This window comes from Oncorhynchus gorbuscha, linkage group LG10, assembly GCF_021184085.1.
Source record: "Oncorhynchus gorbuscha isolate QuinsamMale2020 ecotype Even-year linkage group LG10, OgorEven_v1.0, whole genome shotgun sequence".
Lineage (NCBI taxonomy): Eukaryota > Metazoa > Chordata > Actinopteri > Salmoniformes > Salmonidae > Oncorhynchus > Oncorhynchus gorbuscha.
The window spans coordinates 49,322,974-49,346,463 of NC_060182.1; the positions used below are offsets into that span (position 1 = coordinate 49,322,974).

A 23,490-nucleotide genomic window follows, 5' to 3' on the forward strand; every position below is an offset into this window, starting at 1 on the left:
TTGCTGCCACAAGTGTAGCCTTATTTGTAGAAGTACTCTGTAAAAGGTCATTTAAAGGCTTATACATTTCAAAAACATGGAGAAAGCAATAGAGCTGTCAAACAATGTGATTGCGTTCTGAAAATGATTTACAGAAAAAGAAATGTCTCATGCATCACTCACAGTATAATGTAATTAATGTGTAGGTTAAGAAGACATTAAGGATGCATGTAGCTCTATTTTTTAAATCATATTTTCATTCTGTATTACATTCAACAAGCAGACAGTGTTGTTTTCTCCTCCACGGTCCGTCCTAACTCTGGAGGGAACGCCATTTCTGGAGACAGCAATCATGAAGCAATTCATTACAGTACTGCTGCGATTGTTGCTAGAAGCACAGAGAAATACAACCAGGCGGCTGTACCCATCAATGCCACCATGTATGACTATCCTCCACCTAAACCAGAAAACAGCACTGGTTGATACAAAAGCTGAAGACACATGAAATATACAAACATCACCATCCTCCTTTACCACTTAGATGCTGCATCAGGTTCCTGCAGTATATAACAAAGCAGCAGACCAAATATTAAATTAACATCCAAAATGTGGAACAATGTTAATGAACAGTCTACTGCGGATCACAACTATAAGTACTTCCGTTAGCCCTCTAAAGGCTTCAACAAGGGTTTGTTCTAGACTGTTTCCTGCAGCGGAACATGTGTGATTACAATATCTACTTCAATTGGAAAAATAACCACGTTTATCTTGGTGAGTGAAGAGGACAGACTCTCCTGTTGTTCACACTTAGGCACAAATACTTTTGTTTTTGCCTCCGTGGGTCCTCAATATAAGCATGTTTGTTAATTTCACGATGCAGATATTCTGTCAATCACAGAAGTAGCAGAAACACAATGAACCAAATATTATCCACATGACTGACTTATGGTATCAAGGGCCATTTAAAAAAAATGTTAACCTTTATTTTACTAGGCAAGTCACAAATTCTTATTTTCAATGACGGCCTAGGAACAGTGGGTTAACTGCCTGTTCAGGGGCAGAACGACATTGTCAGCTCGGGGATTCGAACTTGCAACCTTTCGGTTACATTTACATTACATTTAAGTCATTTAGCAGACGCTCTTATCCAGAGCGACTTACTAGTCCAACGCTCTAACCACTAGGCTACCCTACTGCCCATTGCTTAATGAACTGTTAGTTGTTGGTGAACAAGTTGTTGATGAACAATTCGAGATGTTACGATGTACAACTTCTCACCAGTGATGTAGATAATTGTGTCTATCAAAGATACATCTACCTTATCAGTTTGTGGTTTCCATCAAGGTGCCATTACGAGTTTGGTCCAGCAACACGGTATGACCTTCTATGCAGCCTCTGCGACATGGCTCTGAGGGCAGTCACCCTCACTCTGCATCTCTGCACCCTTAATGGTGAGCCCTTAATGGTGATCGAACAGCCGTCAATCCACGCCGGTCCACGTTTGTCGTTCCCAGCCACCAAGTCCTTAATCTTTTCATCCAGAGCCAAGTCTGACATGTCAGAATATAACGGGTCATGTGACAGATTAAAGTGTCTGGGGAAAAAATTACCAATGGACAGGGATGAGGTCATGCATATCATCATAGTCCTTTAAAAGTCCTGTCTTGATTGTCGTCATTCTAAATTGTTTGATTGGTAAGAAACTGGAAACCATGCATCTAAAGTCTGTAGTTTACAGCATTACTCCCAAGAACAACTGGAAACCATGCATCTAAAGTCTGTAGTTTACAGCATTACTCCCAAGAACAACTGGAAACCATGCATCTAAAGTCTGTAGTTTACAGCATTACTCCCAAGAACAACTGGAAACCATGCATCTAAAGTCTGTAGTTTACAGCATTACTCCCAAGAACAACTGGAAACCATGCATCTAAAGTCTAGTTTACAGCATTACTCCCAAGAACAACTGGAAACCATGCATCTAGTCTGTAATTTACAGCATTTACTCCCAAGAACAACTGGAAACAAGACGGTGCCGTTCACTGTGGCTATGGCCGGGGTGTGCAGCTAAGGAAGGTTACTAAGCAAACTAGTAACTAATTTAGCAATCCAGCCATTTACATACCAGCATTCATAACAACAATATATATATATTCTACATATACTAGCTAAATATAGTGCCTAATCAGACTTACATTAGTGACACATAGGCCTAAGTTACTTGCACTGCGGTCTCTGTCTGAGCCTCCAACATAGCTGCATAGCCAATCACAGACCAGTCCTCTGTGTTAGCTAGCAGATTAACTTTATGATTAAGTAATAATTGTATTTCAAAAGAATCAACCTTGTTAACGTGGACCGAAGGGCATCAAGTCCAGGATTATCGTCGAGCAGAAGCCGAGTGCAGCCATTTAGGGTCTGTTTGCAGCAGATATGGAAGTTCCTTCTCGCCATCTTCAATTGTGATGTTGTTGAATCAAACTGACTGTACAGATTTAATGAGGAGCTAAAATTATAAAATTAGCATATTAAAGAACGTGTAACGTTAGCGTGTATATGTATATTTAGCAGCTGTGGGGCGTTAATTTGATGTGCGCAGTACTGCTTACAGCCGTTTATTTAGCATGTTAGTTAATTTAGCATGTTATTTAACCTAATTTAACCTATGGGGGCGCTGTGTCATTATTGGATAAAAAGACGTGCCCGTTTTAAGCGCAATATTTTGTCATGAAAAGATGCTCGACTATGCATGGAATTGACAGCCTTGGAAAGACACGACTCTGACGTCTCCAAAACTGCAAAGATATTATCTGTGAGTGCCCCAGAACTAATGCAACAGGCGAAACCAAGATGAAGTTTCATACAGGAAATGCTCCAGATTCTGAAGGCGCTGTGTTCCAATGTCTCCTTATATGGCTGTGAATGCGCCAGGAATGAGCCCGCGCTTTCTGTCTATTCCCCTATTCCCCGAGGTGTCTGCAGCATTGTGACACGTTTGTAGGCATATCATTGGAAGATTGACCATAAGAGACTACATTTACCTGGTGTCCCGCCCGGTGTCCTGTGTGCGTAATCTGTAGGTCCATGCGCGTTCCATTTCTTCAGAAGAGAAAGTAAAAATCCATCGTGGCAGTTATCGTCGATAGATATGTAAAAAACACCTTGAGGATTGATTCTAAACATCGGTTTGCCATGTTTCTGTTGATATTATGGAGTTAATTTGGAAAGAAGTTCGCGTTTTACATTTACGTCATTTAGCAGACGCTCTTATCCAGAGCAACTTACAAATTGGTTATAATGACTTTTTTCCTTACCCATACGTGATGAACAAAACGGAGCGTTGAGTCGACACAAATAATACTTTTTGTATAAACAGAACATTTGCTATCTAACAGTCTCCTCATTGAAAACATCTGAAGTTCTTCAAAGGTAGATTTTATTTGAATGCTTTTATGGTTTTTGTGGAAAATGTTGCATGCTGAATGCTAACGCTAAATGGTACATTAGCCATCAATACTGTTACACAAATACTTGTTTTGCAACGGTTGAGAAGCATATTTTGAAAATCTGAGATGACAGTGTTGTTAAAAGGCTAAGCTTGAGAGCAAATAGATTCATTTCATTTGCGATTTTCATGAATAGTTAACGTTGTGTTATGCTAATGAGCTTGCGGATAGATTTACACAATCCTGGAGAGGTTTTTTTTCGTAGCTAAACGTGCCGCAGAAAACGGAGTGATTTGTCCTAAACAAATAATCTTTCAGGAAAAACTGAACATTTGCCATCTGAGAGTCTCCTCATTGAAAACATCTGAAGTTCTTCAAAGGTAAATGATTTTATTTTAATGGTTTTCTGTTTTGTGTAAATGTTGCCTGCTGAATGCAAACGCTAAATGCTACGTTAGCTATCAATACTGTTACACAAATGCTTGTTTTGCAATGGTTGAGAAGCATATTTTGAAAATTTGAAATGAGTGTTGTTAAAAGGCTAATAAGCTTGAGAGCAAATAGATTCATTTCATTTGCGATTTTCATGAATAGCTAACGTTGCGTTATGGTAATGAGCTTGAGGCTGTAGTCACGATACCGGATCCGGGATGGCTCGACGCAAGAAGTTAACACCTGCATCTGTTTACTTTACACACTTAGCATTAAAAAGATTGCGTTTTGACCCCAAACGGCATTCCAGGTAGCTACGTCAAATAACGATGTATTAATCTCCATGTCTGTGGACAAACTCCGTACATGTCTGTGTTGCAGCTCGAGAATCGGGATGTTCGTTTCACTCAGTGGATTTATTTTTTATTAAAATGTAAAAGTAAAACTTAAAAAAAATAAAAAAATCAGGCCCTATTAATTTCTGCATATTTTTAACTCAGAACTCGTACATGGACAGAGAATTGCGCAGTTTGTATGCAAAATGCATGCATGTTGGAAGGTCTGGGACTATTAGATGCAATCTACCTTGATTGCAGTGAAGCATGATAATTGTCCATCTTTTGGCTATTTAGATATACTGATTATGTTCTCAGTTTCCAAGCTTTTCTGAACTGCAACACACCTGGATCTGATAAACATATTATTTCATACATGTTAACAATGCTCAGAATGAGCATTCCAAAAGTTGTGTACATATAGTTTAGATTAGTTCTTTTTGGAACCCAAATGTTAATATTATTAGAATTTCTATAGCACATTTTCATGTCAGTTATGCCTTCCCCATCAACACTTAAGTTAAGGGCCAATTGGATCATGCAAGTGACAAATAAATGAATATTCAAACTTAACTACAATTTCATACTAAACCAATAAGTCCCTCTGTAAATCAGTGAAGGAATAGTATTTCTGTAGTTATTTGGACAGTTTATTGCCATGTATCTGGAATGAAGAAACTAGTGGGGTGTTGGGGTGTATGAACACATTGTAATACAGCCAATTTATGTCAATACCACAGTGATTAAATTTAGCAGGCAAAAAAAAGAAAAGTCAAGTCACCAGCTCTTTGACTTTTATTTGAGCTTGCATTTTGTTCAAATTCATGTTTGAATACATAAAAAGCTTTTTAAAAATGTCAAACTGACCAGATATCAAATTACTTTTCTTTTAAAAACCATTGTGTAAAAACTTAGGACCGATTTAGAAAAAAAACGTCTTCAGTTTCCTCAACTTTTTTTTATAGCTGTCACGTAAAAAATAATGGAACAAAACAGGTCTGCATAGATTCTGCAGGCAAATCGGTGGTAATCCGGTCAAATGCATGGTACAAGCTTAAGACGATCGTCAAGTCAAATCTGTTTCTTATTGCTCAGATCTTTGATGTTTCTTCTTGATGACATTACTGTAGAGGAAAAGAGATTATTAGAATATACAGTAGAAGGATTTGACCAGTCAACTCAGGCTGTGCAGCAGCATCAAGACAGGCAGGAGGACCAACAGACATGGCACAGACAATGGCAGGAGGCCTGCAGTCAGGCAGCCAGTCTGCTTGATCAAATCCATAGCATCACCATGCCCCTGCCTTGGGTGATGAGCGTAGCGGCAATGTAAAGTGCAGACAGATGCTAGCTTTAGAACTTAAGAGTGAACTGGCACGAGACACTACACCAAGGCCTACTGCCATCTGATGGACTTTTCCCACTGAAATGTTGTAAATTGGGGGTCTCAAACTGGGGGCATGCGGGCCAGATGCGTCCTGCAAGCAGATTTAATGCGGCCCGTGGTAGAAAATGTAGATTGTATATTGAGAAGTGCTGTGAATGACTACAGATAATCAACTGTTATCATTTGGCCAAATTCCAAGTTGTATGAGATTTTTTTTTTTACATTAATCATGAATAAGCCAGCACAGTCCACTATGAACAAAAACTAAGCTTGACTCTATGAAATTACAATCCAGCATGTTTTCTAACAAGGAAAGAAATCATACCCATATCCCAGAAATCAGGTATGCAGATTTGATTAGAGCACCAAATAGCAATATTTGTGTGTGTTGGGGACCCACCCGGACGATGGTAGAGATGGTATGCCGGTAGTTTCTACTCAGCCCCGCCCTGCTCGGCTGCGGGAGCGGACGTTTTCTCAAGGGATGGTTCGCCGTCGGCCTTGGGCTCCTTGCCATCCTGGGGCTTGCCACCGGTCTGTGGGCGTCTGCGGCGGTAGTTGAAGTTTCGGCGGTAGCGGCGCTGGCGGGGCTCCTGGTTCTCGCCGTCACCACCCTGGTTCTCCTTGTTTTCCCCCTCGCCGTCCCGTACCGGTCTGGGACGGGGTGGACCACCACCTCTGCTGTAGGACGGGACACACTTTAACACCCGAGTAATCTTAAAAACAGCCCCTGGCACCCATACAACTTCAAATTAGGACAGTGAATTCCATTTAAAAAATCTTACTGAAATCCCAACTCAGAAACAACGAGTCAAATTTCAGATGATAACCTAAATTGAAATGGAATTGACCTAAACCCCCGGGTTTGCAGATTCGATGGAATTGGAAGTGTTCAAAAGCAATTACGGGGATTTGATCCACCCAGCCTTCGAATGGGCTTAGGGGTAGTTGTGCATCAAATGGCTGCAAGAAGACATTCCCAAGCATCTTGTGCACCATGTGTGTGTAATATGTGCCATGTACAGTATGCAATGTGCTGCCTTGTCCTTATATTTCATGAATGGACTTCAATCAATTCTGCCATATACTCAAACAAGCTAAGAATTGACCGTGGCCTAACAGCGTGGGGGCGCTCACTCCTGTCATGTGTATGAACCTGTGTCTGTGCCCTCAACTACTTCTGATCAAGTACCAATGTAAATACCATGCCCCCCAATACAAGCTCATCGGTGCCTACCAGAAGAGAGTAAAAGCAGTGCCATAACCACAGGTTTGATGGACCATTCCGAAAGTACAGCCAAAATAGGAACAAGAATAACCTGAGAAAGTAATGGGCCATATACAGGGTGGTTGAGGGGGAATGAGAGTAGAGGTTAACTATGTATATGCTGAGATCAGAGGTATTTATGCTCTCGCCATTATTATTGTCAGAGAAGAGACATTAAACTCATCACTTCAACAGCATTGATATTCATAGACCGTTTAGTTCAGGAATTATTCAAGATAATAGTCCAGATAGTTTGGCCAATTTGCCATGTTCACACATTTCATAATACTTCCACTAATAAAAACAATCAGGACTAAAGAGACATGAAGTCGTTGTCATTTCTGAAGGAGTACCCATAGAGTACATTTAAATGAAAAGTAAAATATACTATCGGAAAGCAGTTGCCATTCAATGTTAGGCTGCAATAAGGGGAACATGCAGTCAGCAAACTGCCCAATGGTAACGTCGCAGATAAATAGATTCCGAATCACGTACCTGTGTGACAAATTCACCTAACCTTTAGTTGACAGACAAATTAGATATGGTTTTCTGCTGTTATATAACCCCTTTTTGCAGCCTTGTGTCAATGAACTCAACACGGAAAACCTTGGTCTGAACCTTGGTCGGAAGCCTCTGTAGTAGTTCTGCCTCATTGGTTTGTTGCCCTGGTCTGGACCACCCTGGTTCTCGTCGCCTTCTCCACCCTAAAAACAAACAAGAGTTAGTCACACACATTCAATCACTGACTCAATACCCTAGATCCAGCTCTGAAACTCACCTTTTGGATAGAACGAGTCTTGAAAAACAGGAAAAGATATACTTTGATGAAGGTCAACTGACCAAAAGTTTAGTTACTACTAAAATTAAAATAAATGCGCAGGTGCGCAGATACTTTTTCCTGTTTTGCATTTTGCCTCCAGCACCTACAGTAATTACCAGCCACTGATTCAGTGAGGAAATCAGTGACTGGTTTCTTCAAAACCAGTATTTCTGTTTGCAGCCAACTTCAGGTGCTGTCAGTATATTATATGAACCTACGTGTTTTCCACGAGCACCAACTACTCATTTTTCAGCCGGACACTTTTCCCACTTAAATGATCAAAGCTACTAATGAGCTAGTCATAAAATAATTCTGCTGAGCACTTCTGTTAGAATGAACATTATTCATCTTCTACCGATCTATTGATAGCACAGGCGCCTGTCAGTCACAAAATCAGCGATGACAGGGAAACAATGCTGGTTTGACAGTCCGTCCCACCTCTCATTACCTGGGTGTGTTGTGTGCGCTGTGGTTGCAGCCACATTTCTTTACACGGAGGGTGAGAGCATGAATTTGCACATCCCATATGTGGTAACGTTGAGTCGAAATCCAATTAGCCTATTGTTTTCTGGCACATACATATCCTTTTGCATGCAGGGTCCGACATTAAAGATGGCCCAGGAAGAGTAAAAACATGTGCCAGCCCAGTGGATCTTGTCAGCAACTTTTCAGCACATTTTTGCATTCCAGTTCAACATTTACCTGCAAAAATGGTTTAACCCTGGGGGACAAGCCACTCCAGACCCCAGACCAGGAGAGCCTAGCTGGCTTCATGGTCAATTTGGCTGGCTACTCCATGTGACTGTGGAAAACATAGCTATATATAGATTGAAGCATTGCGCGGGTGGCAATCAGCAGTAGGTGTAACATCTTGGGTTTGTGTGAAAGTTTGATTCACCTATTTTGGTCAAACTGAGGTATAATTTGTCTGTTGACCAGTGGTTTGGAGCCAACTTTAAGTACTGTCAATATATAGACCTTTATGTAGACCTATTTTGGTCAACCTGTATTGGTCTGTTAACGAGGTTTTGATTTGTCCGGCCATAACCAATTGTGGCACGAATGTTTGACGAGAGTGTGTATGACATCACTGGAACGGGGCCGGACTGCTTCAGGAGTGCCTGTGACAGCGTACCTCAGTCATCTCTCCGCAAGGTGCGTTGGTGTACGGGGGCCGACGGCCGTAGCGTCTACGTACAAAGTTTGGGGGGTAGCGCCGTCTCCCAGGGAAGGAGGGCCTGCGCTGCTGGGTCTGCATCTCTCCCTCTGGGGCGCTCTCGGCGCCCTCACGGCTCTTGCGGGGGGGCCGATCTCCTTCGCCCTCACCGTCGCTCTGGTAGTTGTCTGGGTATTCGCCGTCACGGGCAGGGCCCCTCCTGCGGGGGTACCGCCTATAGCGGTTCCGGTCAGCGGCATACTTGCTCCCCTGGACTGGGACACCCGCTGGGCCGGTGACATTGGCTGCCTCTGCTCCCTGGGAAGAGATACATACATACATAACCACTGGGGTGCACACTACCCTTCTGGAGTATGAAGTTGTTTTAGCTGTGCATCGTTGCATGATATTGTGTTGACTGGTCAAATCCAAAATTGGGCACATTAGAATCACCGACAATCATAACTTTGAGGTACGTGAAGTTAAAGTCTAGATTTGGTTGCCTTAAATATTGCTAAACATATTAAACAAGTGGTATCAAATCATTTGTGAGCCTGCAAGAGTGGTGCCAATGACAGTTAATAATAAAGCTCTCTGTTGTGTAAATAAAAGTGGTAACTACCTTCTCCCCTTCAACCACATCAAACTCCACAATTTCTCCATCTCCAACACTGCGAAGGTATTTCCTTGGGTTGTTTTTCTTTATGGCAGTCTAAAAAATAAAATAATTTATTTATTTTTATGTATAGAACATTTCATTACAAACTTGTCTTTGTGGTGTCAACTACAATCCAATTGTGATAACTGGAAAAAGTTCCATGTTGGGCAATAAACGACTTGACCATTGGAGAACTGGGGAGTTTTTACCTGGTGGACAAAGACGTCATCTTTTGTGTCATTCCTTGTGGGTGAAGGGAGAAAAAGGTGTAGTTAAATATCAGACAATAAAAGCCATTGGATTAAAAATGTCTATTGTAACATTGAGGCTAACAGATTTGAACAGAACTGGCTTAATTGTGCATTCATTGAGTCTTTACACAAGAGCATGCCGTGGCCAACCAAATACACTTCCCAGCTTTGTTAGCAAATCCAAGCCATATTAGGATTGGGAATGTTCCCTCACAAACACCCTCATCATATTAGTGTCTTTAGGAGAAGCCCGGGAGTGGGGCAACTTGCCTGTTGATGAAACCGTAGCCATTTCTGACGTTGAACCATTTGACTGTACCCAAGACCTTAGTTGCTGAAAAATAAAAATACGTACACACAATTTAGGTGTGATTCACTTGTTTTTATCCCCTATATTTTTTTGCATTCAAATTAATAACGTGGCACCCCCACAAAATTACATGCACATTAGCAGTTTCTCATTGACATATTGCACATCAAAGGGGGGAAATTGTGAAGTGCACTTCAAGTGGGTAATCTAATGGCAAGACTGATTAAGACCACAGACCAGGACCAGAGAAGATACTAGGGAAGCAAGCTATAATTATCCCCCAACTGTTGGGCTTTTTATAGATTCTGATGCTAAACCCTTGGTGTTTGCTTCCACCTGCCATGGCATGGTCCTATGCATATCAACATTACAGTGGCACAACTTTCACTGGGGACATGGTGGTCATGACCCCCATTCTGAAATTTAAATTTTGTCCCTCCCAGTTTTATCATTGCACTGTGATAAATAAAAACGGCAGCAGTGTGCCTGAGGACCATGCGGACACCTCAGAGCGGTCGGGTAGGCTGTTGGGAGGTTAGCCGGCTGGATTTAGGACCTGTCCGAGCAGGCTAACAGGCTTATGAAAGACTGTTCAAGCCTTTGGTGCAGGCCAGAGGCAGCTGCTGTCAGTGTATGTGTTGCAATCTTTCGCCGAATTGTAAAAGCAGAGCAGAAACTGGCTAATGACTGATGTAGCTGGCAAGGTAACTGCTAAACAGAAGAAATAAAGTGTTTAGCTCTAGCTATTAGTCAGATGGTAATAATAGCCACTGCATATCGATATCCAACAGCTTTTTGTACGAAATGTTTTGTAGCCTTTGTTTTGTCCCGTTTCACAGAAGTAAATTAACTTGGCTAGCTTTCGCCAGTTGATGTACTATTCGAGTTGGCTAGCATTACCGATTTGTTTTGCTTCACACCAGACCTGAATCAAACGATGAAATCAGCAGCCAAACGATTGAAGGTCAATGGTTTGACATTTTCAGTGCAATGTGAATTATAATTAGAGTCGGTATAGCATTGTAACGTGAAACATCAGTCAGTTTCCCTAACTAATTCCCTACTTTTCACACTGACAGTAATAAACAGCTCTACGGGCTTTACTGTCATCGTAGTCAGTACACCACATTATGCTCATCAAGTTAACAGGATCAGATGGTGACAGGTGTCCCAGCAGGGTCAGACAGCCAGGAAAGACCAGTCTACAGAGCTCAGGTGAATCTTGCAGTATATTCATATCGGTGAATGATACAAAGTTCCATCTTGAGTTGGGTAGACCTACAGTAGCTACAGGACAGCAGTTTAAAGAAACAGTCTGGGACCTGGGAATAACGGTAATTGTAATTATTGAACAATTGATTGTATTCTTGGTTAATATAATGTATAAATGGACAGATGTCATTATTTGTAATCCCTCATCTTAGGAGGATCAGATGGTGACAGGGTTTCAGCAGGGTCAAGCATCCAGGAAAAAAAACAGTCTGACAGAGCAGAGGTAAGTTCTTGCAGATAACACTATTCTCTCTGTGCAATAAGATGGACAAGCCAGATGCATCAAAGATTGAAACTATTTTAAGGGGGAAACCTGGTAGAAGCTGTTGATGAATTGATACAGATATGAAACTATTTTAAGGGGGAAACCTGGTAGAAGCTGTTGATGAATTGATACAGATATGTTTGAATGCCCAGTCGTGTTCATATATGCTCAGACAAATTGCTGCCATGTAAAACCACCCATAGAAAGTCATATGCCAGCGAATCAATAACATGGAATCAAAAGTCAGTCCTCTGCTGGAGGTAAATTAACAAAAGGGGAACCATTTGCATATGTTATGGTCTTGTGAAGGCTGGCTGAATCCTGGCAAAGAGTAAGTTATTTTGTCTCAGCATGTCTACAGATTCTCCATTCTCCCAGTTTTTGTTTGCTTGGAAATGTTTGACACTGGAGACTTATCACAAGAAACTATAACCATTCATTGGAAGGTTTGTTATCCTTCAACAATGCCACAAAGGATGGACAAAATGTCAATTTAGGTGTCACTATATTTTGATTTCAAGATTAAGGATATATTGTGGTGGGCGCTGCAAGGTAGTGGACCCCTTGGGACAGGACGACCCAGCTCTACAGTGTGCAAGTAAAAATGCCTCTACAGTGTACTATTAGAGATCAATTATTTGGAGGATGTGCTGTTTGTGTAAATGTATGTTATTTTTGGTTTATATTACTTGTTTCCAAACATTACGCTTGGGAATAGAATTGTTGTTTTTTTAAGATGGGAAGGAAATTGGATAGGAGAATTGTGTTATTGACTAGACTGGTGGGGGTCAGGCGTGCAGGTGGATGGCTAAAACCAAAGTTGCACCTCTGCATCATTAGCTCCAAAAACACCCATCCTACGTGTTATGAGACCAGAACATAACAGTACTAGACTAGACATTCAATGTGGCCTACCAGCATTCCACCAAACTGATCAGAACGAGTGCCTGCCCTGGAGGTAGCATAGCTAGCTAATATCGTGTGTAAGCTGGACTGCTAATTATTTTCCGAGCGGAACTGTCTGGGCATAATTTATGAATACTAGGTAACTAGCTAGACAACCATTTACCCAGTTCAAAAGAGCAAGTCTTGAATCTTCGCACGTGGCGTCGCGCCCCATGATGATAGCTTGCTATTTTGCTAGCTAACGTTAGCATATTATATTTGGTCTCAACCGTGTGGTTGGACATGAGCCAGGATGTCGTTCATAACGTCAAATTAATACTCATGTGCACAGCGGTAGAAATCGAGTATTGGGTACGGTTTCATGCTTAATAAAAGTACAATTGTTTGCCAAAGCGGGACAAAAGAAATTCGTAGAAACCGAATATCAAAGCGGACATTTTGGGGGTCCCTATAGCTATCACCTCGACCGAAAGAGCTAGCTAGCTGACTAGCTTAGCCATCTGCAATTTTACACGAAATAATCATTTGGGGGCTATGCTTCATCATACAATTGGTTATATAGTTATCGAACGTTAGCAATGTATTAGCGGGCTATTTAGCATGATCGCTAGCAAGTTCATCAGTATGTGCCATAGCTGCGAACAAAGGGATACGAACGCAATCGAGCCTCTGCAGTCAGTCATGGGCATCAATGAATTGTTTGTTACAAGTCCGTCCCTATTATAACTTTAGAAAATAAAATGCAAGCAAAACCGTCGTATACACTACCAATGTATTGAAAACAGTGTTATTTATGTGTAACCAGTGCGTTACGGAACCGGGAACCAAGGCCAATATCCACTTCTACTGTTTTGACAGGCTAACGTTAACTGCTGGCTAAATCACTGCTAGATGCAGGAGACTGCGGACAAGAAGGTCCGTCTAAAGTTGGTTACAATTACAACATGTGCCAAACCACATGCATTTCAGTATTAATTAACGTTTGCAAAGCTCTAACCTTGTCTCACAGGTCAGGTGTGTGGTCAGACTAAGGATGCGTTACCAGTGAGGCTAGGCAAAGGTGAAATTTAAAAAAGGTAGAAACCAGTGAGGCTAGGTAAAGGTGAAATAAGGTAGAAAACTGTTGTAGAACTACTGACATTTGAATTGGCCAATGTACCGTTACAGTTGAGACGAACTATCAACGATATCTAACGTTAAACGGTTTCAAACTAGCCATCATGCTAGCAAACTAAGGACACGGAACACTATTTAGCGGTTGCTATCTAACTAGTTAGCCAATTACAATATTACCTAGATTTAGGCAGCTAGTTAGGTAACTAAACGTTCCCCGTTTTAGTAATCAGCTGACGTTGTGAACTAGCTAACGAACATAGTTTATAGCTAATCCAATTGTAGGTAAATTAGTAAGCGTTTTGTGAGTAACGTTACCGTGCCAATAAACCCACATTTGCATTGAATGGATCACCTGGCCAGCTTGCTTACCGATGACCTTCTTATCCCCCGCGGAAACGGCGGTTGCCGCCGGGCTGGATGGGCTCTCCGCGTCGACGACAGCAGGCTCCGGCGGTTGTGTCTCGGCCTCGCTGCTCATGTTTTCTGGTTGGTTATGGCTTTTGCCGGCGGTGGCTCTCTAGTGTGTTTCCCGGTTCTAGATGGTAACCTGGGCCGGCGGTGGTAGGGGCTGCTGCCTTCGGGCTCTCAACTTTCCTCTCCGCTCCCGTTGCCGATCGAACTGGGAGGAATAACAAACAACGCAAAGGAATATCCCTATCCATAGTCCCTCCCAGTCTGTAATATAATTGGTCGAATTCTCTCCTCTCCATCACCGTCACGAATCATTTTCGTTACTATTGGTTATATTGGTTGCCAGTTATTTAAAGAAATACTTGGTGGAAGAGAAATGTCGAAAACCAATACCGATTACACGACAGAGCCACACAGACGATCACGACACATTGTAGCTAGCTAACCCATTTTGTTACATTGTACAGTACACCTAGATTATGGCGGACCAGAACTGCCGTAATTAGAATTAAATTCATTAATAAATTCACACAAATAGATACATACATTAATATATCCATATAAATGTATACATAAATGCATAGCCGGATGAATGATTGCATACAAATATATTAATATTTAAATAATTAATCCCACTTTTATTTTATTCATATATATATCACACAGATCCACAAAGAATTCGAAAACAAATCCAATTTTGAAAAACTCCCATATCTACTGGGTGAAATTCCACAGTGTGCCCATCACAGCAGCAAGATTTGTGACCTGTTGCCACGAGAAAAGGGCAACCAGTGAAGAACAAACACCATTGTAAATACAACCCATATTTATGCTTATTTATTTTATCTTGTGTCCTTTAACTATTTGTACATTGTATATATATATATATTTATATATAATATACTATATAATATATTTATATATAATATGACATTTGTAATGTCTTTACTGTTTTGAAACTTCTGTATGTGTAATGTTTACTGTTCATTTTTGTTGTTTTTCACCTTATATATTCACTTTGTATGTTGTCTACCTCACTTGCTTTGGCAATGTTAACACATGTTTCCCATGCCAATAAAGCCCTTGAATTTAATTGAATTGAATATATGATCTCCCGATTTGTGTATTTCTTCCTCCAATAATGATAATGAGGGGGTGTCAAGCAAAGGTATGTGGGTGGTGTCTTAACACACCATTGGTTGATCAATTCCACAGCGCGTTGATCGATTGCTTTTGCCTGGGCTGCGTTCGGTATGACAAAGTGATGACAAAGTGTCCAAAGCTTTTTGGTCATGTTTCACAATAATATATAATTAATTAACATTTTGCTGCTTTGCTGCACGTGCACAATAAAAACTCACGGCACATTTTCCTAGCTTGACGTAGAAACAGGTGAACAGTTTTGGATCACTGTACCAGGTCTGTGTTACACGTGGGTTGCCTTTGACAACAAGGCACCGGACTACAGTCGTATTGTTTTCAACCTAGAAGAAGACCAAGAGACGAGAGAAGGCAAGGAGTCTACCTGAGGTCTAAAGTATATGAACGTCTCATGTAAAGGGTGAATACATTGTATTAATGTATATCACACAGATCTCAACGAAAAAATATATATCCCAGACAGGATTGAAGAATGGGACAAGTAAAGTGAATATAAGTCAGTAATTGTGTCCGTAGCAGTTTTTATGAATTTGAGTAGTTACATACAATGCATGTTGACTGAATGGCTTTACTTCCAGGTAAGGCCTTTGCTTCTGGTATGCCTCCACACGGAAAAGCAGATAATCTGGGGAACTGTAACTTTCATTATCGGCCAGCACTGTATGAGAAGCGAACCACTAAGGATTAGCCACAATAGTGAAATTTGCGGTTCGCCTTCAAAATGAAGGTCTCGCACTGAAACGGACACAGTGGAATCATGACATATTTGCACTAGATAATGGTTAATAAGTTTGGAATGTTATATACATTCAACAAAATACAAACATTTGAAAAAAAAGGACATATCAGTTGAAATCGCACTGTGGATGTATTACACGTCATAACTGCATTGGGGGCTGTCTTGTTTTGCACACTTTGTACAAAATAATACAATGCAATACTACAGGATATTTCTTAACGTAGCTCTTAACGTAGCTAGCTATAAATGGCATGTTCACGTATCGCCAACCAGGATCAAACTGCCCATGACCTAACCATTTGGGTGGTCTTAACCAATCATAGCACAGTATGATATGGCGGTAAAATGCATCCAATTACAATTCAGTATGTTTACACATATGAATATTACAGGGGCATACTTATATTTCACGGTACAGCCTTACCTATGGATTGTGGATCAATGAAATGGGGTATCGCCTTTGCAGTGACACCCACAGAACACAGCTGTGAAGAGTTTACACATTAGCGTCGTAGCTCATATTGCATGACTTTGACTCACCTCACTATTCAGACTTGTGCATATTGAACATTCATATTGTAATGTACAGCCTAACCCCATATCATGGACCCAAGATCCATAGGTATCAGCTTACTCGGTTACCTACTCGGTGACACCCACAGAACACAATTGTGAAGTGTACATAAATATTACCATTGTAGCTCATTTTGTAGGACTTTGACTGTGGGAAATCACCTCCTCAGTCAGTCTATTGTGAATATTGAACATTCATACTGCAATGTGCAGCACAGTGGAGGTCGGTGCCGTTTAAGATGAGGGAGGACGAGAAAATATTTTATGAGCGTTGCTATATTTCTATTACAGCATATTTGATGACTCATTCATGTTCCATTCACCCAGCTCAATGTAACATCGATAGGTTTTGCTACCACTTGAATTTTTTATTTGAATTTTCCCTATACCAATCATGAGTTTTCTACAACCTAGCCAGTGGTGATTTTAGCATGTATATATTTGTGTGGCAAAAAAAAACATTTTTTTAGATGCATGCCAGTAAAGCCACAACACTAAACAATGATGTCGATTAAGGCAGCCCCCTGCACCTCTCTGATTCAGAGGAGTTAGGTTAAATGCGGAAGACACATTTCAGTTGAAGGCATTCAGTTGTACAACTGACTAGGTATCCCCCTTTCCCTTACATTAACAGCACTATAACGGTGACAAACAGTGCCCACAAACTGTTAGGGCCTACATATTAGAGGTCGACCGATTAATCAGAATGGCCGATTAATTAGGGCCGATTTCAAGTTTTCATAACAATCGGAAATCGGTACTCTTGGGCGCCGATTTCCGATGTATCTTTTACATTTACATTTTTTATATATATTTGTTTTATACCTTTTATTTAACTAGGCAAGTCAGTTAAGAACACATTCTTATTTTCAATGACTGCCTAGGAACTGTGGGTTAACTGCCTTGTTCAGGGGCAGAACCACAGATTTTCACCTTGTCAGCTCAGGGTTCCAATCTTGCAACCGCACAGTTAACTAGTCCAAGGCTCTAACCATTGCACTACACGAGTAATCTGCCTGTTACGCAAATGCAGTAGAAGCCAAGGTAAATTGCTAGCTAGCATTAAACTTATCTTATAAAAAACAATCAATCATAATCACTAGTTATAACTACTAATCCAGTTTAGCAGGCAATATTAACCAGGTGAAATTGTGTTATTTCTCTTGCGTTCATTGCACGCAGAGTCAGGGTATATGCAAGTTTGGGCTGCCTGGCTCATTGCAAATTCATTTTACATAATTATGACGTACATTGAAGGTTGTGCAATGTAACAAGAATATTTAGACTTAGGGATGCCACCCGTTAGATAAAATACCGAACGGTTCCATATTTCACTGAAATAATAAACGTTTTGTTTTCGAAATGATAGTTTCCAGATTCGATCATATTAATGACCAAAGGCTTGTATTTCTGTGTGTTATTATGTTATAATTAAGTGATTTGATAGAACAGTCTGACTGAGCAGGAGCAGGCCCGTAATCATTCATTCAAACAGAACTTTTGTGCGTTTTGCCAGCAGCTCTTCGCAAGCACAGCGCTGTTTATGACTTCAAGCCTATCAGCCTAATGGCTGGTGTAACCATTGTGAAATGGCTAGCTAGTTAGCTGGGCGTGCGCTAATATTGTTTCAAACGTCACTCGCTTTTAGATTTGGAGTAGTTATTCTCCTTGCGCTGCAAGGGCCGCAGCTTTTGTGGAGCGATGGGTAACGATGCTTCGAGTGTGGCTGTTGTCAATGTGTTCCTGGTTCGAGCCCAGGTAGGGGCGAGGAGGGGGGCGGAAGATATACTGTTACACTGGCAATACTATAGTGCCTACAAGAACATCCAATAGTCAAAGGTATATGAAATACAAATGGTATATAGAGAAATAGTCCTATAAATACTATATTAACTACAACCTGAAACCTCTTACCTTGGAATATTGAAGTCTCATGTTAAAAGGAACCACCAACTTTCATATGTTCTCATGTTCTGAGCAAGGAGCTTTTTTACATGGCACATATTTTTACATGGCACATATTACTTTCTTCTCCAACATTTTGTTTCAGCATTATTTAAACCAAATTGAACATGTTTCATTATTTATTTGAGGCTAAATTGATTTTATTGATGTTTTATGTTAAGTTAAAATAAGTGTTAATTCAGTATTGTTGTAATTGTCATTATTACAAATAAAAAATATATTTTTTAAATCGGCCGATTAATCGGTAGCATCTTTTTTGGTCCTCCAATAATCGGTATCGGCGTTGAAAAATCATAATCGGTCGACCTCTACTACATATAGCTGTCCCAACAGCAGAATCCCAACCGCATGCCCAACACTGCTACACCTGGCTATCAGCGGAGCCTTGTCAGGCAGAAAAACAGTTAGTTCAGCCTCATTTACTGCCTTTTAAAAAACATAGCTGATATGGCTGACTTGCTTAAACATATGTGGTTTCTACTGACAATTGAGAAGTACAAACTATGGCATAAATGGATGAAGAGTGGATAAGAGGCTATCTGTAATTTCAATTAAGACATTCATGAGCATGCTTGGGTGGGTGTAGTCAATATAATTATTTATTTGTTCAACACTTTTGAAATGCACAACGGCATAATTCAGAACATGGGCCATTCTTTATAGTGTTCTCCCTGTACACCAAGTCAGAACCATAGGATAAATAAAGGGGGCATATAAACAGACAATAAAAACTCTTACAATATTCGATGATGATATTTGTCTGGAACAGGCTATAGGCTACATGTGCACCACCAAGTCAGAACAGTAGGCTAAGTTATGAGAGGAAAAGGGACCAAATTATTAGGGTTCGGCACATGGGCTACTAACAGCTTATTACACAATATACACTTAGAATTACTTTAATAGCTGCACTATACAGTGCCTTCAGAAAGTTTTCAGACACCCTGACTTTTTCCACATTTTGTAGCGTAATGGCCTTATTCTATTTTTTTTACCTAGCAATCTACACAATAAATACCCAATAATGAGAAAGCAAAAACAGTTTTTTATTTTTTTGCAAATGTATAAAAAAATGAATAACACTGTATTTACAAACAGGAGCAATCAAATGTTTGGACACACCTACTAATTCCAGAGGTTTTCTTTATTTTTACTATTTTCTACATTGTAGAATAATAGAGAAGACATCACAGCTATGAAATAACACATGGAATAATGTAGTAACCAAAAAAGTGTTAAACAATGCTCTATGCATATGTTGCCTGTAATCCATGGCTTCTGGTTGGGATATGTACGTACGGTCAAAATATATTTTATATGAGATTCTTCAAAGTATCCACCCTATGCCTTGATGACAGCTTTGCACACTCTTGGCATTCTCTCAACCAGCTTCATGAAGGTAGTCACCTGGAATGCATTTCAATTAACAGGTGTGCTTTAAAAGTTAATTTGTGGAATTTCTTTCATTCTTAATGCATTTGAGCCAATCAGTTGTGTTGTGACAATGTAGGGGTGGGTATACAGAAGATGGCCTATTTGGTAAAATATCAAGTCCATATTATGGCAAGAACAGCTCAAATAAGCAAAGAGAAATGACAGTCCATCATTACTTTAAGACATGAAGGCCAGTCAATGCATAAAATGTCAAGAACTTTGAAAACCTTATACTTCTTTGACCCATTAACCAAAACAGTGTTAAACAAATCAAAATATATTTTATATTTGAGATTCTTCAAAGTTCCCTTTATGACAGCTTTGCACACTCTTGGCACTCTCTAAACCAAAAATCGCACATTTGGACTAATCAGACCGAAGGACAGATTTCCACTGGTCTCATCGCGCACCAGCAACTCCTGTGGCAGGCCCGGGCGCAGTATGCGCTAACCAAGGTTGCACGGTGCTTCTGTTTTCAATAGAGGACGAGAGGAAACTAAATCAAATCAAATTTTATTTGTCACATACACATGGTTAGCAGATATTAATGTGAGTGTAGCGAAATGCTTGTGCTTCTAGTTCCGACAATGCAGTAATAACCAACAAGTAATCTAACTAACAATTCCTAAACGACTGTCTTATACACAGTGTAAGGGGATAAAGAATATGTACATAAGGATATATGAATGAGTGATGGTACAGAGCAGCATAGGCAAGATACAGTAGATGGTATCGAGTACAGTATATACATATAAGATGAGTATGTAAACAAAGTGGCATAGTTAAAGTGGCTAGTGATACATGTATTACATAAGGATGCAGTCGATGATATAGAGTACAGTATATACATATGCATATGAGATGAATAATGTGGGGTAAGTAACATTATATAAGGTAGCATTGTTTAAAGTGGCTAGTGATATATTTACATCATTCCCATCAATTCCCATTATTAAAGTGGCTGGAGTTGAGTCAGTGTCAGTGTGTTGGCAGCGGCCACTCAATGTTAGTGGTGGCTGTTTAACAGTCTGATGGCCTTGAGATAGAAGCTGTTTTTCAGTCTCTCGGTCCCAGCTTTGATGCACCTGTACTGACCTCGCCTTCTGGCCAACTCTCAACAGCGTTACCCTTTTCCGGGATGGCCGTACTTCTTCATTGCACAAAGGAAATCCTCAACCAAATTCCAAAGACTGGTGACATCCAGTGGAAGCGGTAGGAACTGCAAACAAGTGCCTAAGATATATCGTCTCCCCAAGAGAACCATTGAACAGACAGCAACTTCTAAATAAATAATTCTGAATGGTTAGTCCTCAGGATTTTGCCTGCTACATAAGTTCTATTATACTCACAGACATGATTCAAACAGATGTAGAAACTTCAGAGTGGTTTCTATCCAAATCACGAATAATATGCTTATCTTATATTCCTGGCACGAGTAGCAGGAAGTTGAAATTGGGCACGCTATTTATTCAAAAGTGAAAATGTTGCCCCTTATACCTTAAGAAGTTAATCATTATGACACACCCCTCACTACTGTCAATGGTTACACTAATTGCACTGTGTGTCTACATAACCTGGTTCAAGTATTCATGACATTACCCTGAGGAAGGCACAGTGATGCCGAAACGTTGTTAAATACCCATTTAATTGCTGGGAGATTGCACATGGAGTGTGCGACTGAGGTGATGTCACCACATGTGTGGGATGTGGAACTAAAGGGTTAACTAAGGCGTATTGAGCAGGCCTAGATGCTCTACAGTGAAATACGGTAATAGTTACTAACCAAAACAGCAATGGACAAGGCATATTGACATTAGGGAGAGGCATGCATAGCCGAGTGATCATAGGGGTCCAGTGAGTGGCTCAGGCGGGCCGGAGACCAGGCAATTCAGGCAGCTAGGGGGCCGGGGCTAGCAAGCTAGCTGAAGGGCCTTAGAGGGACGTCGTGACGGAAGAAGTCAGTTGTAGCCCCCTCATGCTGTTACGTCGGCAGACCAGTCGTCGTGGATCAGCAGGGCTCCGTGTGGTAAAAGGGTCCAGGCCAATTGGCAAAATAGGTATAGTGGCCAAAGAATTTGTCTGATGGGCTTCTTAAGCTAACAGTCCGATATGCTCTAGACAGCTAGCGGGACATGGCTAGCAGGCTAGCAGATGGGCATTCAGGGGACATCGCAACGGAAAAGCCAGTTGAAAAAACCCCTCGGGCGAATTATGTCAGTAGTCCAGTCGTGATGGGTCGGCGGGGATCCAGGCCAATTGGCAAAATAGGTATTGTAGCCCAATGAGTGGCTGATGGTCCTCTTCGGCTAGCCGGGAGATGGGCTTAGAAAAGGCTAGTTGGTTCTTGCTTCGGGACAGAGACGTTGGTCAGGAGTGGCCAGGAGTGGTTTACCAGGCACCCGCATGTTTTGGAACATATCCTGCCGAGTGTCCAAGTAGCTGACACCATGATACTGAATAGATGGGTGGCCATCAAAAAATCCCTGCTCTTCAGTAACAATGAAGAGAGACAGGAGGAAAATGAGGATCCACTCCACAAGATCCGACCACTGGTCACTCATCTAACCTCAAAACTGACATCAATCCCAATGGGTGAGAAGCTGGCTGTTGATGAGCAGATGGCCCCATTCAAGGGAAGAAATAGATTGAAGCAATACCTGCCATCAAAACCTGGCTGGCTCTGATAGTGTCCCGCACAACTTCACAGGGAGAGTTGTAAATCTACACAGGGAGAGTTGTACAACCCCCTGAGCTAGCAGATGTGGGAGCAAGTGGCAACGTTGTACTCCACCTGGCCCAGCCTATACCCAAGCAAGAGAACTACAACCTCTTCTTCAACAACTGGTTTACGAGTGTCCATCTTGTGTTCACACTGGCTCAGCAGGGAATTGACTGCACTGGTACTGTTCGTGGCAACAGACTACCAGGCGTCAACTTGATGTACGATGCTGAGCTGAAGAGAGCAGCACGTGGATCTTTTCAACAGAAGATGGCCATGGTTGAAGAAACCACCTTCCACATTGTGAAGTGGTACGATAACCGCTCAGTGACCCTTCTGAGTGATTACACTGGAGCCCACCCAGTCAGGTTGACAGGTGGGATCGCAAGCGAAAGATGATCACCAAAGTCCCCTGCCCTGCTGTATATGGGTGGGGTGGATCTGCTTGACTTACTGATTGCACTGTACCAGAACAAAATCAGATCAAAGAAGTGGCACCACCGGCTGTTGTTCCACTTCCTGGATAGGATCATTGTGACCACCTGGCTGCTCTACCGAAGAGATTGTGAAGGCACTGGCATGAGAAAGAAGGAACAAATGTTTACCTTCAAGTCATACATCGCTGAAGGCCTATGCAAAAGTGGAAAGAGTCTGGAGAGCAAGAAAGATCGCCCCAGTTCCAGAATTGCTTGTGAGTATGAGGAGAAGAGGAGAAAAGGGCCCGCTGCTCCAATGCCACTCCCTGATGTGCGCCTGGATGCCACAGCCCACTGGATCATTATGGCTGAAGCAAAGGGGAGTTGCAAGGTACCAGGGTGCACAGGTACACCAAAAGCCAAGTGGTGGAAATGTCCACCTCTGTTTCACATCCACCAGAAACTGCTTTCT

General features: G+C 41.3%; 1 protein-coding gene and 1 long non-coding RNA gene across 3 annotated transcripts; both read right to left on the reverse strand.

Moving 5' to 3' along the window:
• Nucleotides 1-266: 266 nt before the first annotated feature.
• LOC124045417 lies at nucleotides 267-2,524 on the reverse strand. Its single transcript, XR_006840850.1, has 3 exons — nucleotides 2,324-2,524; nucleotides 1,298-1,573; nucleotides 267-436 (listed from the first exon to the last, which is right to left on the reverse strand). It is a non-coding gene; the product is annotated as an uncharacterized LOC124045417 (long non-coding RNA).
• A 2,445-nt stretch (nucleotides 2,525-4,969) lies between these two features.
• LOC124046203 (Y-box-binding protein 1-like) lies at nucleotides 4,970-14,241 on the reverse strand. Of its 2 annotated transcripts, none has more exons than XM_046366320.1 (8): nucleotides 13,970-14,241; nucleotides 10,002-10,065; nucleotides 9,690-9,723; nucleotides 9,445-9,534; nucleotides 8,802-9,140; nucleotides 7,465-7,550; nucleotides 5,980-6,260; nucleotides 4,970-5,316 (listed from the first exon to the last, which is right to left on the reverse strand). In XM_046366320.1, the coding sequence occupies exons 1-7, from the start codon at nucleotides 14,076-14,078 to the stop codon at nucleotides 6,014-6,016; spliced, it is 969 nt and encodes a 322-aa protein (XP_046222276.1). In that variant the 5' UTR covers nucleotides 14,079-14,241; the 3' UTR covers nucleotides 4,970-5,316; nucleotides 5,980-6,013. The 2 variants fall into 2 exon arrangements, with proteins under 2 accessions (XP_046222276.1, XP_046222277.1); XM_046366321.1 differs by having other exon boundaries at nucleotides 8,865-9,140; nucleotides 13,970-14,240.
• Between the last annotated feature and the right edge of the window lie 9,249 nt (nucleotides 14,242-23,490).

What these genes read in the sequence shown, in the direction of transcription:
- LOC124046203 (XM_046366320.1), bottom strand. Translation starts at nt 14,078, where the DNA reads ATGAGCAGCGAGGCCGAGACACAACCGCCGGAGCCTGCTGTCGTCGAC. An exon ending in GGGGGATAAGAAGGTCATCG is followed by an intron (nt 10,066 to 13,969) that starts GTAAGCAAGCTG and finishes TTTATTTTTCAG; the next exon opens with CAACTAAGGTCTTGGGTACA. An exon ending in CTTGCGGAGAGATGACTGAG is followed by an intron (nt 7,551 to 8,801) that starts GTACGCTGTCAC and finishes GTTTGTTTTTAG; the next exon opens with GGTGGAGAAGGCGACGAGAA.